We start from the raw sequence: 18,353 nt of genomic DNA, 5'->3' as shown, positions 1-18,353 counted from the left end.
GACAGACTAGTCAACAGCACAAACACACAGAAAAACAAACACAAACTGGGCTCCCGAGTGGCACAGTGGTCTAAAGCACTGTGATATCATGTGTAATAAGGCATATCATGTGTAATAAGGCACTGTAATATCCTATAGGGCGGCGCATAATTGGCCCAGCGTCGTCCGGGTTTGGCCGGGGTAGGCCGTCATTGTAAATAAACATTTGTTCTTAACCGACTTGCCTAGTTAAATAAAGTTTAAATAAAATAAAAAACACATAGGCCGGCAGTACACCGAAAGCACTCGATCATCATTTGCATGTTTTAGACTTTGGCTTTCCAGTGAATCACAACTTAGTGGAAACACAGACAGAGCCTGGGGGCAGTGGGCTGTAGAGGCACTACTGCCCCCCCCCCCACACACACCTGCCTGGCGAGAGGGAAATGGTGAAGTGAGAGAGAGGGGGGGGACTAACTCACCCCAGCCTGCCATCCATAGCTGCAGCTCCTCCAGGGATGATCTTGGTGATGAAGATCCCTGGGTCATCTGGGATGTGTGGATTGTCCATCCCCCCAGCGATGCTGAAGCCCAGGCCAGAGTTACCCTGCAGTGGTTATGAGGCATTACACATAGAAGAGATACAATAGAGAGACACACACACGTGAAGCAGAGGAGGTCCAGCGTCGTCTGTGAGCGTGAAGCAGAGGAGCCTGGTGGGGGCAGCTATAGGAGGAAGAGCTCATTGTAATGGATGGGACACACCAAAAATATGGAAACCACATGTTTGACTGCTTTCCATTTATTCCATTCCAGCCATTATAATAAGCCTATCCTCCTATAGCTCATTCTACCAGCCTCCTCTGGCATGCAGCCCGTGTACACTTTCACACACGTGCATGCAGGCACACAGAGCTCTACTAAGTGATGGGTCCCGTCCCACTCAAGGTGTGTGGACTCAAGGGGGGAGAAGGGGCTTCTTCTTAATGGTATTGAAGTCTCAGGGGAACATGTGATCTATGAAGAGCGCTCAGGGGAATTCAACATTACTGATAACCATGGCACTTTCTCATGCATATGTGTGTGCATCTTCCTCACATTGAATTGACTTCATACTACAAACTACATTCTAAGATCAAGTCACTTTATTCTAAATGTATGTAAGATGAAGCTGTCCAAATGGTTTGGGTGTAATTGTTTTGTTTAAAATGGACAGATTCATAAGTAGAAGAGAAAATGAGAGTCAGCGAAGCCTCATTTCTCTAAAGACTTGAATGGTACAAAACTTCCCTTTTTCTCTATATGTACCCCCCTTTCCCCCACCTCTCCCCCAGAATGGCAAAGCACCCATATTTGGATCCAGTAGGCCCAGGCGTGCTGTTCTATCTGACAGCTGCAGAGACAGGCTCCAAACAAGACAACTGAGAAAAGACTTCACTTTATTATTTTCTATAATTAATGAGAAACGGTCACAACCAATTAGGACAGAGCGAGGCTGAGGCCTCCCAGTGCGCTGCTCCTGAGCCAAAAGGAGTGCACTGGGCCCGACCACCAAATGTTCCACACCCACAGACCTTTTAAAGTGTGATTTTATCTAGTTTATTTAAGCCCCTGCATGCAGAAATGCCACTCGGAGAGGGAGATGGAGAAAACAGCTCTGCACCTATCTGTGGGTGGAATAACAAGAGCAGGAACATAAAGTATGTCTGCGCTCCACTATAGACTGAACTCTGTCACTGACAAGTGCAACTGTCAAGGGTCCTGAGAGTGTGTGTGTAGGGGGAGATGGCTTTTGCTTCTGAACTATTTAATGTGTGTGCTTTTGAAAGGTGCAGTATGAGGCCTATAGGGGTCTGATGATGACGATGTGCATACGCTGCTGCTACTTATTATCGATCCTCATTGCCTATTCACTTTTACGCGTACTTACGTGTACATTTGACCTTAATTACCTCAACTACCTTCTACTCCTACACATTGACTCAATACCAGTACTCTTTGTATATCAAATCAAATCAAATGTTATTGGTCACATACACAGCAGATGTGTGTTAACAGATGTTAATGCGAGTGTAGCGAAATACTTGTACTTCTAGTTCCGACAGTGCAGTAATATCTAACAGGTTATCTAAAAACTTCCCAACAACTACCTAATACACACAAATTTAAAGGGGTGAAAGAGAATAGCAACATTTACTGCACTGAGAAACCCTAATAAAGCCAAAGAGAGCTTATTAGTGCCATCTAGTGGGAAAAGCTCACGTGTTTAACAAAAGGCTTTGAAAAGAATACATTTGATCACAAGACGTTCAAATAATGAGTGGTTATAAAGGTGTTAGTGAAACTCACCCTCTCCAAGATGATCTCTTCATATTTAAACATCCCATCACTGCCATTTACCTGTCAACACAAAACACATACAGGTCAGTTACATCATCATCATCATGTATTAACATGAAAACATCCTAGAAATAATAAAAAACAGAAAAGGAACATAAAAAATGTACTAATCTTTCATCTCAATAGAATCATTTTTAATAACCACAGAATGAAACAGACATACATAAAACAAATAGCATTGCTGGTTTTGGCTATTATATCCAGATTTTGACAATGAACACACAAATATAATCATGTTTACTATTAATATTAGTCTTTTCTCAATCCACAAATCCTACAGGAATACAGTAGAAACTATTTAAATCTCTTGCATTACCATACTAAATGCATAACTGCATCATATTCATGCTGTAGAGGCAGGTCAATAGAGATAATGAAATAGGTCCACATGGTGAGTAAATGTGATCTTATATGCTGTGACCGTGAGACACATCCATAAACACAGAAACAACAGAATAGATACTCCATCCACACACAGAGACAACAGAACAAATATTTACATAAGGGCCTGCATCCAGTGAGTCTGCGTTGACGATGACGGGGGGAGGGTTCGCCTGCAAAGATAGATAAAGAGATACAACATTACCTAAGCGCGTGTGTGTGCGTGTGTGAGGCTGGCAGATCACACATCATCAGTCAGCTAGGTGCCAGTAAGTGGATGCCATGGGAACAGTCGGTGTGTGTGTGTGTTTGTGTCATTGCTAGGCATGGGTGGATGATGGCTACAGTAGGTGTGAGGACTGAGAATGAGGAGTGGGTAAAAGAGACCAGCAGTGTTATAATTGCCTGCTTCCTGTGTAAGACTCCATTTGAACAAACTGTGTGTATGTTGGGACCATTGGGTCATTGTCTAGGATATCACAACCATCTCATACTGTACCGTACCACTTCCTGTTCTAACACACTGGAAATGACAACTTGAAGTCTGGCATCCAACACTACATCTATGTTTTGATGGTCTATTGCAGGGTACTCAAGTACCATTTCAGAAGGTCTGGTCACACAAATGTCCTAAGTGGCAAAGGTCCAGATGGATATTGTAATTTATTAACCCCAAACTGTTCACACCCTTCTTGTTGGCGAAGAGAACATTTTTCAGTTTTAAAGCTAATTTCCTGCAATTCTACACATTTTTCCATGTCGTATGTGTTATCATATGACACCAGGGATTGGAGGCCCGACTGAGTTCCTAAAAAAAGTTGGGACCCGTGGTCCGTATTGACCCCATTCCGGACCACTGTTCACCTGTTTGAATGGCTGGTCTATTTGGTCAGTAAGACTCAAAAACTATTACATTCTGTGTTGTATCTGCATATCAGAATTAGTTCTCTTAGGAAGACAATCAGGCTGTTCAGGCTCCATTACGCCACCTAGTGGCTGGTGTTCATTTCCCAACATCCCACGCATGTTGTATCAGAGGAGACGTTATGATTCTGTGGAGGGGGCACCAGACAAAGCAGAGTGCAGGAGAGGGCACTGCAAAGATATGCCTCTCACAGTGGCAGTTATAGACATAATTTATTCTTATAAAATGTCCCCTCACAAGGTGATGTGAATGCTATACTCAATTAAATGTTACATAAAAGACTATCAGCTCTCAGTTGAGGAGACGGAGGATGAGCGGGACATAGCCCCAGTAGACTGGACACAGGGCTGACCAGCAGTAATGGCCTCTCCTTATAGCACAGCACAGAGTCCTGGAACACTGGCTGCGTTCTCTCTATTGATCTGATTGAGCTGTGGGGGTGAGGTGATGCTGCTGACGGTGCAGCTATGGGACCAAGGCTACCTGAGGTCCAGCAAAGAGAAGCTACTAGTCACTCACTACCTCCTCCCTCTGCCTCCCCCTTATTGTCTCCCCCCACTATTCACTATTTGCACACTACCAGGTGCTTGGGGCTTTTCAAAGTGGATCCACTCCTATTGATCCCCATTGATTCTAATCTTCTTCCACCAACCTCTATCGCCACACACGATGAGCATGCATGCATTCTACATGTTTTGGCTGTGTGATGAGGCAGCCTATGGCCTGTGATATCACATGACTGCTTTAAACGCGTCGAGGGGTCATCGCAGTTACGGGATGATTGCTTTCGTGGCACAGACTCTCGTTCGCTCATTTATTTCCGTGGCTTCTCTCCCCCTAGTGACGGCATTAAATGATCACTTGATCACGGCTCTTGTATTCCTACCTGACACTTCTCTCACACAGGACTCACAGGCAAAGGAGATGCAAGCGGGGTGCAACACTCCAATATAACAGGTCACAGTCTGAGACAAAAGAACCACACCCTTTTTATTATAGCTCGAGTCATAACAGTCATTTAATGCTGGACCATGGTACTTCAATACGCACATATACAATCACAGCTGGTTTGAGCAGAAAAGGCTGAATACTGGAGTCGTACTGAGGTCATAAGACGAAAGCATCAAGCCCCACTCGCTTTGATTGGCATCATTCATCATCATGCTACACCCCAGTTTCTCTGAAACTTTCCAGAGCTTTGTTACTTTATTTTCACTGAGTGACTTATCTGATTAATGGAAACTGTTCAAATCCAACACAGAAGACGTGACCTCTTTTTCAGATCTGTAGTCTAGTTCTATGGCTCTGGCCACCTGTGGAGAAACACAAACGTCCCTTAGTCAGCACAACATGGCTTGTGTAATCTGCGTATGGACCGCAGACGCCTGCGACAGTGCTTGTGTGTGCACATTTTCCATTTACCGTACACATTTAAGCATTTCCTGTTTGTCATGAAAATACAGGACAGCAATGTTCTCACCAGACCTAAAGCCTAGTGAGAACAAAGGGACACGGTAGCAGCAGCTCTCTTCACATGCTTTTAGAAGTATGTGTGTGTGTGTTTTAGAAGTGCACAGTGTGCCACAGCACCATAGACACCCAAGTCTTTAAGAAATGTACTCATCCCCCACAGCCAACCGGTCCCATTGAGCAGCTGTGTGTAAGGTAGTGGAGAGAAGGAGCCCGAGGGCAACAGTGGGGACTATTTCTGCTCTGTCATTGTACTGGACTGAGCTAGTGAACGGAATCCAGTACCACAGCCAAGGGACCTCAAATGACAAACACAACAGCAGGAACAAAATAGATTATCATAAGCAACAGAGGTTACTTCCTAGGTGGCTAATCAATGATTGAAAAGAAACCACTATGTTACAATAATAGCACTATAAACCTAGTAAGGTTTCAAGACAGTCAGTCTGAAAATAAAAATGTCATCCTAGTCTGGGATTGAAGCGGGTAATCCCAGTATCTGTTTCTCCTTTAACAAGCACACAAAAAGAAAGGGGAAGATAATCTCAGTGTGTGTAATCCTAAATCCACCCCAGAGCGGTGTGTTGTCTCTGAAGTGGGAGTTGGGTTTGAGGACGAGAGGGCTGATAAGCATGGGGCTGTGAATCAAGGGCGGCAGCGTGGGGCCAAGTGGCCAGGGCAGCAGCGTGGGGCCGTGAGGCCAGGGCAGCAGCGTGGCCAGGGCAGCAGCGTGGGGCCGCGTGGCCAGGGCAGCAGCGTGGGGCCGCGTGGCCAGGGCAGCAGCGTGGGGCCGTGTGGCCAGGGCAGCAGCGTGGCCAGGGCAGCAGCGTGGGGCCGTGGAGGCAGCAGGGCAGCAGCGTGGCCAGGGCAGCAGCGTGGGGCCGTGAGGCCAGGGCAGCAGCGTGGGGCCGTGAGGCCAGGGCAGCAGCGTGGCCAGGGCGGCAGCGTGGGGCCGCGTGGCCAGGGCGGCAGCGTGGGGCCGCGTGGCCAGGGCAGCAGCGTGGGGCCAAGTGGCCAGGGCAGCAGCGTGGCCAGGGCAGCAGCGTGGGGCCGCGTGGCCAGGGCAGCAGCGTGGGGCCGCGTGGCCAGGGCAGCAGCGTGGGGCCGTGAGGCCAGGGCAGCAGCGTGGCCAGGGCAGCAGCGTGGGGCCGCGTGGCCAGGGCAGCAGCGTGGGGCCGCGTGGCCAGGGCAGCAGCGTGGGGCCGCGTGGCCAGGGCAGCAGCGGGGCCGCGTGGCCAGGGCAGCAGCGGGGCCGCGTGGCCAGGGCAGCAGCGCGGGGCCGCGTGGCCAGGGCAGCAGCGCGGGGCCGCGTGGCCAGGGCAGCAGCGCGGGGCCGCGTGGCCAGGGCAGCAGCGCGGGGCCGCGTGGCCAGGGCCGCAGCGCGTGGCCAGGGCCGCAGCGCGGGGTCGCTGGGCCAGGGCAGCAGCGCGGGGCCGCTGGGCCAGGGCAGCAGCGCGGGGCAGCTGGGCCAGGGCAGCAGTGTTGGGCAGCACACAGCTTTATGACAGAGACAAAGTAGCACACAGTTCTTTCTGATGTGACTGTGAGAGCCCTGGACTGGCCACGTCCCCGAGAGAGAGGCTTACAGTCTGTAATGTAGGCTCACAGAGGTCAAGATAAACACATATTTACAGATTAGTAACAGGGGACGGTGCATACAGTGCTGTCTGTGTGTGTCTGTGTGCAGGCACGTGCGCAGATGGGGGTCTACCTGTGCAAAGCACATCCATTTGCCCTCCCACTCACCAAGTGCCCTTTTGGGTGGTGGTATAATATATATTTTTGTATACAGTTTTTCTCATTGTTGTTCTGAACCCACTGCAGCAAGTCGTTGTGATGTCATCAAGTTCGCCACCATCCACCTCCACCCCGTGCCTCGGGTAGCGCCTGTTTTCCCAGTTTGCCCTGTACGGAAATTGCGCATGCCTGGTATCCAGACATGTATGAGATGCGGTCACCCGTCGAGTGTGTGTAGCTAGCTACCTAGTTTAAATATCAACAGTACTGCCACACAGCAGCATTAACACTTGATAAACATCATTAGGAATATTTCGGTCTGATACGCACAGCAGAGAGAGGCAGAAAGACATAGAGAGGTGTGGCTGCATCTATAACCCTCGACCCCAACTCCATCCCTTCAGCAGTTGGGTGTTGCACATGTGTGTCAGGGCAGCGGCAACACGGGTAGTTTAGACTCTAGCTAACCAACATATACTAAAATATCTACACAAGCCACTAGCCAGCCATATATCATGAGTTAGAAGATTATTCATATTATATTATGAAGTTATTATTTAAGTATTTAAGAAAATTGAAGATAAATCACAATCTGTAAAAAAATTAAAATAAAAAATAAAGCTAGCTAACTAGCAGATTTACATCAATCATCAACGATCAGCTAACAGCCCACTTTCTTTCACCCGATCATGTCTTCAGGAGGCACTGTGACTAGCTTGCTTACAATTTGTGATGAGTGTGTTGTTGAATAAATAAATAGGCCCATGCACCCTTTTTTCATTTTGAACACCTGCCTCCTGAAAGGTCTGTGCACAGCCCTGTATGTGTGTATGTGTGTGTGTGGGGGGGGGGGGTTATATGGGGATGGCTGGCAAATGAGTCGGGGGGGCAGAGGGGAACAGGGGATGACACCGGTGAAAAATGTTGGCAACCGTCCAGATGTGGCAGAAGGGTGTGACTGAGGGGCATGGGGGGAATTAACCAAAATCTGGATAAGATTATAATAAATCCCTTAATTTCCTTTTAATTCAAACACTAATCATGTTTTCCCAGCCAGCTGTCGCTGTTCACTTCTGTCCAACTGCAGTGCAGGGCTCAGGGCAGGCTGTACACACACACACACACACACACACACACACACACACACACACACACACACACACACACACACACACACTGCTCAAACTGCTCTCCCAACAGGACTGACTGTATAACCACTACAACCAACCTATCCCAACCGAGCACCATTCCAGACAAAAACACTCATCTCTATACATCCAGCTGTTCATTAGTTCCCTCCAAATTGTTATCTATCGATCCATCCATCCATACACCCCTCCGTTCAATTATTTATCTGAGACTTTCATTTCCTCATGTATTATCTTCAAACAGCACTGCACCTGACAGCACTGATTTGGCTGCAGCCAGTCTGGACAGCAACGCTACAAAGACTCCCACTAAACCTTGGCAAGCGTAGAGCACAGCATTCGTCCAAATTGCTAAATAATCAATGTGTTCCATTGACAACCGGTGCTCGCGCGCCCGCTTAGCCGCCTCCCCCTGGTTCACCTCTCAGGACGCTGACTGCAGCTTATGAGTCTCTCTGTTGCACATGCATGGCCATGGGCACAGCCTCAGCTTGGCTGGCCTGCCTGCTCACTCCCTGTCTATATCGTATTAGTACTGTAGCTACAATCCTCCCCCTGCAATGAATGAATGAAACAGTTACATTGTGTCCAGATCTGCCCCATTACTGTCAATCAGAGCCCACTCGACCAGAGGCCCTGTGTCTCCACTACCTAGCTAGAGTCCTTTAAAAAAAAATGTTTATCCTATGTTGTGACAGAATGAAGTTTGAGGCTACACTTTTAAATTGTTCATCTGATTCATTCATATTTTTAATTCCAGTTATGATTCATTATTTTTATGAAGTAATTACATGACAATACCTATTGTTAGCACAACAACTCCAGGTAAATACCAGTGGAAACAGTACTGTAAAATAAAGTACAAACAATATTAGCCTATGTATGATGATGCCATATGTTGGCAATGCAATAGATAGTGAGGCCACACCTCAAATTAAATCTAAGCTCCTCCTCATGCAGCATTATTTCTATGGTGTTTTTAACTCCTCGAGTTCCCTGGGGTACAGGGGGGTTTGGCATGTGCATAACAATGAGATGCTGACAAGACAATAACCCTTCAATCCTCCTTTACATAGCACACTGATACTGTATGGCAGCCCTGCAACCAATGACAACGTCACACTGAAATATGACAGTGACTCTGATCCAGTCCTGTCTGAAACAGGGTGATGAAGGCTGTTCTGTCTGATGATACAGTCCTGTCTGAGACAGGATAATGAAGGCTGCTCTTCCTGATGATACAGTCCTGTCTGAGACAGGGTAATGAAGGCTGTTCTTCCTAATGATTCAGTCCTGTCTGAGACAGGGTCATGGAGGCTGTTCTTCCTAATGATTCAGTCCTGTCTGAGACAGGGTAATGAAGGCTGCTCTTCCTGATGATACAGTCCTGTCTGAGACAGGGTAATGAAGGCTGTTCTTCCTTATGATTCAGTCCTGTCTGAGACAGGGTCATGGAGGCTGTTCTTCCTAATGATTCAGTCCTGTCTGAGACAGGGTAATGAAGGCTGTTCTTCCTAATGATTCAGTCCTGTCTGAGACAGGGTCATGGAGGCTGTTCTGTCTGATGATACAGTCCTGTCTGAGACAGGATAATGAAGGCTGCTCTTCCTGATGATACAGTCCTGTCTGAGACAGGGTCATGGAGGCTGTTCTGTCTGATGATACAGTCCTGTCTGAGACAGGGTCATGGAGGCTGTTCTGTCTGATGATACAGTCCTGTCTGAGACAGTGTAATGGAGGCTGTTTTGTCTGATGATACGTGGAGCATTAGGAAATTATTCCTCTGCCTTCACTCATTCATATTGATTACTGATATAGAGAAATGGTGAGCCCAAATCCAATAGAGTCAATCTTAACCTTCCTTACAGTATCTATTGATGCTTACAGCACAATTGTTACATGTCAATACGTCAATACTACGTTATCTACAATGAACTGTCACTGTGAGCTGGTCAGCCGTGTATAGTTTGTATGTTTCCTGTAGAATGTGGGATGAGAGGTGCAGTCAGTCGGTCGGTGGTGCCTCGCTCTGATCCTCTGGCTTTCATTGGCCTCTCGTATGCCACGCTGCAGTCCAATCAATACCTACTCAATTACCATGCACCCAACATCTCATTCACGCTGAGCTGAGGCCCCGCTCACTGCCAGAGGGACCGGGGGAGAGGAGAGCAGGAAGAAAGCATAGGAGAGGAGGGAGAGAAGGCGGAAGGGAGAGTGAGAAGGAGGGAAGGTGAGAGGAAGGGATATATATACATTATATAAAGAGAAAGGGACATAGAGGAAAGGGTGTCGTACCCAATAAGAATACCACTTGATTTCAGTCATTCAGTCACTTGTGGGAACCACAAGGAAATGTATTAGTTCATGCCTATTACAAACCATGGTTTCCGTGGGAAGAACACATTTGATGTGAATGATTTGAGCATTGACACACAAACAGGTATAATCCTCTCTCTCGCTTTCACACAGAGCGAGACTGACACACACACGTGCACACACAAGCACACACTCACGTGCACACACATGCACTAACACATTTTTATGAAATTATAATTAATAGGCGGTCACAGCTGTCAGCAACATTCCCTCCTCATCTTGATGTAATATTACTAAAGCGTGCTCAGGCTTAGCTTCCTGTGTGGTCACGGTGAGCCTCAGAGAGGTGGTTAGTCTGACCTTCAGCACAACAGACACAGCCACACACTGAAATGATATTACTTATCACATGCACTCCACACAATACCACTCCCAGTGGATGCTTCAGTATTCATGAGGCTGTTATGTGGTAATGAAGTCGGAGCATGCCAATGTGTGTCTGATGAGTGCATGCATGTACTGTGCCTTAAAGTATTCAGACCCTTGGATTTCTTCACATTTTGTGTTAAAGTGGGATTAAAATGGATTTAAAGAAAAATGTTGGGACAAATAACAAATTCTTCAATAAAATATAATCATTGCATAAGTATTCAGACCCTTTGTTTAGTCAAGCCTAAATTATACTGAACAAAAATATTAAATATCAACGCAACATGCAAAGTGTTGGTCCCATGTTTAATGAGCTGAAATTAAAGAACCCAGAAATGTCCCGTACGCAAAAAAAAAAATTCTCTCAAATGTTGTCCACATCCCTGTTATTGAGCATTTCTCCTTTGCCAAGATAATCCATCCACCTGACAGGTGTGGCATATCAAGAAGCTGATTAAACAGCATGATCATTACACAGCCCCAGCTGTGCTGGAGACAATAAAAGGCCACTCCAAAATGTGCAATTTTGTCACACAACACAATGCCACAGATGTCTCAAGTTGAGGGATGCTGACTGCAGGAATGTCCACCAGAGATTTTGCCAGGAAATTGAATGTTCATTTATCTACCATAAGCCACCTCCAATAGCGTTTTAGAGAATTTGGCAGTACATCGAACCGGCCTCACAACCGCAGAAGACATGTAACCATGCCAGACCAGGACCTCCACATCCGGCTTCTTCACCTGCAGGATCGTCCGAGGGGGGATGTTGGGGGTGCTGAGGAGTATTTCTGTATGTAACAAAACCCTTTTATGGGAGAAAACAAATTCTGATTAGCTGGCCTGGGTCCCCCAGTGGGTGGGCCTGGCTCCCATGTAGGTGGGTCTATGCCCTCTCAGGCCCACCCATGGCTGCACCCTTGCCCAGTCATATGAAATGTATTTCAATTGACTGATTTCCTTATATGAACTGTAATTTATTGAAGTTGTTGCATGTTTCATTTATATATTTATGTTCGGTATAGTTCAGTGGTAAATTTTTTAATATATTTTTTAAATCACACAATAAGTTACATGGACTCACTCTGTGAAATAATAGGGGTTGACATGATTTTTGAATGACTAACCGTTCCTCTGTCCTCCCTACATACTTGACTGAGGGACCTTACAGATGTTGTATTGAATTTCAAGCACAGATTCAACTACAAAGACCAGGGAGCTTTTTGAAAGCTTCATAAAGAAGGGCAGAGATTAGTAGATGGCTAACAAATCAGACATTAAATAACTCTTTAAGCATGGTGAAGTTAAGATTATGCTGTGTATTTTATATTAAACCACACAGGCACAAAGATACAGTCGTCCTTCTGAACTGAGCTGCAGGACAGAAATGAAACTGCTCAGCGATGTTACCGTGATGATTGGTGATTTTAAAACATCTACAGAGTTCAATGTCTGTAATCGTAGAAAACTGAGGATGGATCAACAACATTGTAGAGACTCCACAATAAACTTAAATGAAAGAGTGAAAAGAAGAATACAAATATATAGAATATAAATATTACAAAACATGCATCTTGTATGAAACAAGACACTAAAGTAATTGTGCAAAAAAACACAGCAAAGGAATAACCTTTATGCCCTACATGCAAAGCCTTATGTTTGGAGCAAATCCAACACAACGGAGTAACTGCATCCTTATTTTCAAGCATGGTGGTGACTGCATCATGGTACAGTATGGGTATGCTTGACATCAGCAAATACTGGGGTTTTTAGGACAAAAAGAAATGGGATGGAGCTAAGCACAAGCAAAATCCTAGAAGAAAACCTGCTTCAGCCTGCTTTACAATAGAAACTGGGAGAGGAATTCTCCTTTCAGCAAGACAATAACCTATAACACAAGGCCAAATCTACACTCGAGTTGCTTACCAAGAAGACAGTGAAGGTTCCTGAGTGGCAAAGTTACAGTTTTGACTTAAATCGGTTCAAGAATCTATGGCAACACTTGACAATTGCTGTCTAGCCATGATCCTCAACATCTTGACACAGCTTGAAGAATTTAGAAAAGATTAATGGGTAAATATTGCACAATCCAGGTGTGCAAAGCTCTCATAGACTTACCCAAGAAGACTCACAGCTGTAATCAATGCCAAATGTGTTTCTAACATGTATTGACTCAAAGAGCTGAATACTTATACAACGACTATATTTTAGTTATTTTATTTCTATTAATCTTTCAAAACATTTAGATTTTTTCTTCCACATTACAGTGTTTTGTGTAGATTGTTGACAAAAAAAGAACAATTAAATATATTTGATTCCCACTTTGTAACACAATAAAATGAGAAGAAATCCAAGGGGTCTGAATACTTTTGCAAGGCACTGTATGTGGTGATGGTACATGTACAGTATATACTGTATGTAGGCTGGCATATATGTGTGTATATGAGTGGATGCACGCATGTGTGAATACAGACTTGCATTTAAATGTGTGTGTGAGTATGTGTGCATGTGTGAATTAGTGATGAGGGGGGAAAAAAATCGATACAGTTACATATCGGATATTATTTTGGACGATATATATCGTATTATTGTGACAATACTGCAATATTATTTTTGCACTAGTTGGCTGTACCTGCACCAAAACTCCAATATTTTTCTTGTTCTCCATCTTCTTTTTAAATAGTGAGCCAATTTGTTTTCAGCACTTTTTTTTCATAACTGATCAAAACTAGTTTTGTTCATGCTTGTCCCTCTGCAGCAGACATATGGTGAGAAATATGTTTGGAGCATCAAATCGCAATAAAATCACAGTGTCGAATTGAAATACATATAGAATCGTGAGAATCGTAAAACATGTCATATCGTCACCTAAGTATCGTGATGTCCCTGGTAATTCCCAGCCCTAGCGTGTTCATGGGTGTGTGTAGGCTATGGCTTACATGTGAGTGTGTGTGTGTGTGTGTGTGTGTGTATGCGTGCATGTGTCCATGCGATCATGTAAGCTTGTATTTAAACGTGTGTTGTATTAGGGTTGTCCATGTGTTGTAAGAAGGTTGTCCATGTGTTGTATTAGGGTTGTCCATGTGTTGTATTAGGGTTGTCCATGTGTTGTAAGAAGGTTGTCCATGTGTTGTATTAGGGTTGTCCATGTGTTGTATTAGGGTTGTCCATGTGTTGTAAGAAGGTTGTCCATGTGCTGTATTAGGGTTGTCCATGTGTTGTATTAGGGTTGTCCATGTGTTGTATTAGGGTTGTCCATGTGTTGTATTAGGGTTGTCCATGTGTTGTATTAGGGTTGTCCATGTGTTGTATTAATGTTGTCCATGTGTTGTATTAATGTTGTCCATGTGTTGTATTAATGTTGTCCATGTGTTGTATTAATGTTGTCTATGTGTGGTCAGTGTTTATTTTTTGGGATGCCTGGGGCAGTGGCAGCTGCTGCCTGGTCTGTGGATTATGCTGTGTGGTATGGAGAGAGAATCAGAAGAATCTGGGTTGATAATTTAATCTACCCCCAACCCTGTCTGTCGGATGCTACTGGTGCCAGGTTACTTGACCCACCTCCGTCCGTCAGTCTGCTCTAATCATTTCCACTCACTATTACACTGAACATGTCCGAATTGGCACACTATTCCTGATGTAGTGCACTATGTTTGACCACAGTCTGACTGCAACAGGCTCCTCCGCTCCTCAGATAGATGTCAGATTGATTGACAAATTGCTTAAAATGACCACCAACACATGTGCGTCATAACGTTGTTATGGACAATTATTATTACTAGAAATTATTATTATTACTAGAAATTATAATAATAACAATACAAAAACGGTGGATGCACTCTCAAACCCATTAACATGGCACTGATCTGGAGGGGGTAAAATTCTCCCTCTACATCAGAGGTCTCTGCAGCATGCTAGCTTGCAGGCAGCTCTCTCTCGGCTGGTTGCTACCCCTTGTTGCTAAGCTGAGAGCAACACTTCTGTGCTGTTTGGGATTCTGCCTGTTCTCAGTGAGCGCCAGCGACAGTGTACAGCACTTCGCTGCCATTTTGAAGCTCGCTGACTATAATAATGTTTTGTCATCCATAGTCAATGACATATGAAATACAGGATTCTATGATTCTATGGTTGTGTTCTGATCATAGAACATGGGCTGTTTCTCTGTGATGATGAGGATTACGAGTGAGTGTTTCGTGACATGATGGCCTTATTTTGGCAGCTTATTTTGGCACTACACAGTGTGACCTTTGACCGTTGAGTGTGTTGGTGTGTCACTCGGGGGCAGAGGGCCAGCTGATCCCTTCCAGGCCATGCCTGCCTAAGCACCACCAGACACAGTACCGCCCATATAAACACAACAACACCGTCCGCTCAAAAAAGCACCAAAAACAAATTATGATTCATTTGTTTCTTTAAAAAAAAGACCATTTGAATCATTAAGCTGAACCTGCGAGCCATGGGGAGATGGGGAGGGAAGCAGAGGGAGCCAGTTGGTCGGTAGGGGAAGAACACTGTACATGTGGGACTAAGGGTTTGTCACACACGGATCATCTTTGATCTACTGTTAAAACAACCAGTGCAGATGACAGAGCCACTTCTGACCCTGGCCAAGATGGAGAGAGGATGGAGAGCAGGCGGAGGCCGGTCCCAGGTGGCGCCCCTGTGGCAGTACAAACAGCCCAGCAGCTCCCCTCCCCTCTTTCCCCTCCAGTCATCATGGCCCACAGGGCTCAGCAGGTCTTTATTCCTCGACTCCGAAAACACCCACACACAGCTCCATTCACTGCCTGCCCTGCCCGCGTTCACGTTGGCTGGCAAAGCGCGAAGGTGTTGAAAGTGATGAAGAATTACAGTAAAGTAGGAAAACGATAAGGCAACAAAAACTGTGGCTAAAAACGAATGCACAATTATGAATACATTCATGAGCACGTTTGTCCATATGCTGGTGTATTTCCTGCCAAATGAAACGGCGGTGGGAAAAAAGGGTCCTTTGTTTCAAACGTTTGTATCACTTTGGGGATTGCCAAGCCAATCTGCCTCCTGTTGAGGGCCCAGATTTTCTCGTCTCTTCTTCTCCTGCAGAACACCTCAGGTTGGATCACGACACACAGGCCTCATGGAGGACTCATGTCTCAGCACAGATCAGAGCAGATCAGAGTCAGAGCAACCGTCATTTGGGCATGGACATATGACGCAAACGCTGATCAGAGCACAGACAGACAACAAGAGGCTTTGAAGTTGTAACCTTTCAGCATAGAGGCCTCTGATCCGATGGTAAGGACTGGCCTTTGTTCAGAAGCCTTCAGTCAGACCATGGAAAACAACATAAGAGCACCACACAGCATCGTAGCACTAGATACTGTTAAGTACTGTAGCCAGAAAATATAAATATTCTAAAGTATTATATTGATTATACTCAAATGTAAATCAAGATTTGAATATACAGTACAAGAAGGTTAAGATAAACTATACAATTCCCTTACTATGCTAACATTGGCTTAACGAAAATCCTCTGTATGTCAAAGAATCTCCCATGAAGCAACTCTGTTGTAATTCCATATAGGACTCCAGCAGCTCATCACTAGTACCCTCTGAGGACGCTTAGACAAGAGGAATAGATGGAGGTCTTTATATCTGCACAACACAGAGGAGGGTCATGATCTGAACATCAAGAATAACAATCATTTGGAGTATTCAACTGCAGTAAAAACATAATAAGGATCTGTTATAACAGACATGAAAATATGCTGAATACTATACTCACCATGGCTATAATAGCTAGGATGAGTTTTCAAAATGACCAAATCTCTAACAGCTTTTCGTCTCCTGGGCACAAGAGAGAGCAATCTGGCGTTGTGGTGTCAGTGGCTTCATTTTGATAATGCGCTGTAACTTGCACAACCACATGTAACCATGGCATCATCTGGTCAGCCTGCCAGGAAGACACAGCATCCACAGGAGATGACAGTCCGGGGTTCAAAGTGCATGGCCTAATATTGCAATACTCCTCTCGCTTCTGAGCCCCTCCACCCCTCCTTCCGTCCTCTTCTCTCTGTCCCCCCCCCCAAATGAGAAAATGCAATGCTTGGATTTGGCTGATTACATCATTGGAATTTTAAAATGGGGAACATTAATCCACAGCGGCCCATATTGGGTTTTCTAAACTGGCTGATCATGATCTGCAGCCTCTCCAGCAGCCTATTCACAGCAAGGCTCTGGGGCTCGGCTGCTTGGAAGACCTCTCGGTGTTACACAAGTGGTACGCCAGGTAACACAGGAGAGGGAAGCAGCACCACAACTAGAACCAGAATGGCTCCTCACTCCTCCACTAGCTGCCTCTACCTCAAACAGTATCCTTGGTAGTAGGACCTATAGTATTTGATTCTGTCCTTCAAAAACATTTGAAGTAAATCCTCATTCATGTTTGTAAAATAAAATGTATGAAATGTGTAACTGTGTAACTTACACATGTGTACTACATGTCCTCCATATCTATGCGATATCAAAAAATCCTTCGCTGAAAAAAGTCCTTTGCCTGTCTTGCTGCCTGTCTGCGCCTCAACATTGCAGTCTCTCTCCGTAATTAGCCGAGCAGCAGAGCTAATGTACAGCTCTGGTTGAGACTGCACCATGGCAACACTGTCTCCTCCCCTCCTCTACCCTCCTCTCCTCAAGGTCCTCTGCCCCAGGGACAGACAGAGACACAGCTGAAGACATCTTATGGCTTCATGTGTAGGAAGGCAGTGCTCAACATTACTGCCTTACTTATTTTAACACAGGGATATGTACTAGGATATTATGTAATTCAGTTCAACTACAAATTAGGGCCATCTCCAAGATACTGTGGCTAAGATTAGTGCATAGACATCACGCAGATGCCCTCAGTGAATCTTTCATTTTGTAAAAGGCTGGCAAGAGTGAAACTGAGACCCATGAATGATCAGGCCATTCAAATGATCGTTGATCATCTATGCGATTCATTGACACAAATATCCCTGCACATTCAGTGGCCAACTCTAGGAGCCTGAGCTCTGTGACATTACCATGGGCCAATAGACAGACTGAGACGACTGAGATCAGGCAACGAATCCCAGGTCCAAGCCCATCCAGCCGTGGCTTTCCTGCTCCAAATATACATTTAGAGAGCCCCACTGGGGAATCTGCTATTACAAAGGCTTAATGGGAGTTCAAGTCGCTTTTCCTATTTCCTGAAGCAGCCCTTCTGAAAATCACAATGACTAATATCACATAATAAACTGCTTTTCTTCTTTTGAAACACTGCTTCTTTAAGAATCACAGCCCTTTCTTCACTTGTAATGAGTTTTGGGGGACTCAGGTTTCAAAAGGACAGTATCAGCCTGAGGTTAAAGAACCATAGTTATCCCTAAATAACAGACAACAGGCCTATACTGTATTTGCTAGTGGTGGGGACCAATATCGATCATTTGACTTGATATGTTTGATATCGAGATGAGCGAGGCATATCGCAATATTGGTTTATTCTTCCTGTTAAACTACACTACTATGTAAAAAAAAACATACATGACTGTTCCTGCATGCACAAAACC

The 18,353-nt window shown here is 45.2% G+C and overlaps 1 protein-coding gene across 6 annotated transcripts in view; it reads right to left on the bottom strand.

Annotated features, from left to right (window-relative positions):
* LOC118377254 (disks large homolog 3-like) overlaps positions 1 to 18,353 on the bottom strand; it is a 132,438-nt gene that overhangs the window by 52,220 nt on the left and 61,865 nt on the right. For all 6 annotated transcript variants that reach the window (XM_035764121.2, XM_035764135.2, XM_035764144.2 and 3 more), the window contains 3 exons: positions 2,880 to 2,933; positions 2,329 to 2,379; positions 462 to 586 (listed from right to left, as the gene is read on the bottom strand). In XM_035764121.2, coding sequence (XP_035620014.1) covers positions 462 to 586; positions 2,329 to 2,379; positions 2,880 to 2,933 — 230 coding nt within the window. The remainder of the gene's footprint in view (positions 1 to 461; positions 587 to 2,328; positions 2,380 to 2,879; positions 2,934 to 18,353) is intronic.

Source organism: Oncorhynchus keta, chromosome 4, assembly GCF_023373465.1.
Source record: "Oncorhynchus keta strain PuntledgeMale-10-30-2019 chromosome 4, Oket_V2, whole genome shotgun sequence".
In the NCBI taxonomy this organism is placed as follows: Eukaryota; Metazoa; Chordata; class Actinopteri; order Salmoniformes; family Salmonidae; genus Oncorhynchus; species Oncorhynchus keta.
This window is presented reverse-complemented; position numbering and strand designations above follow the sequence as displayed.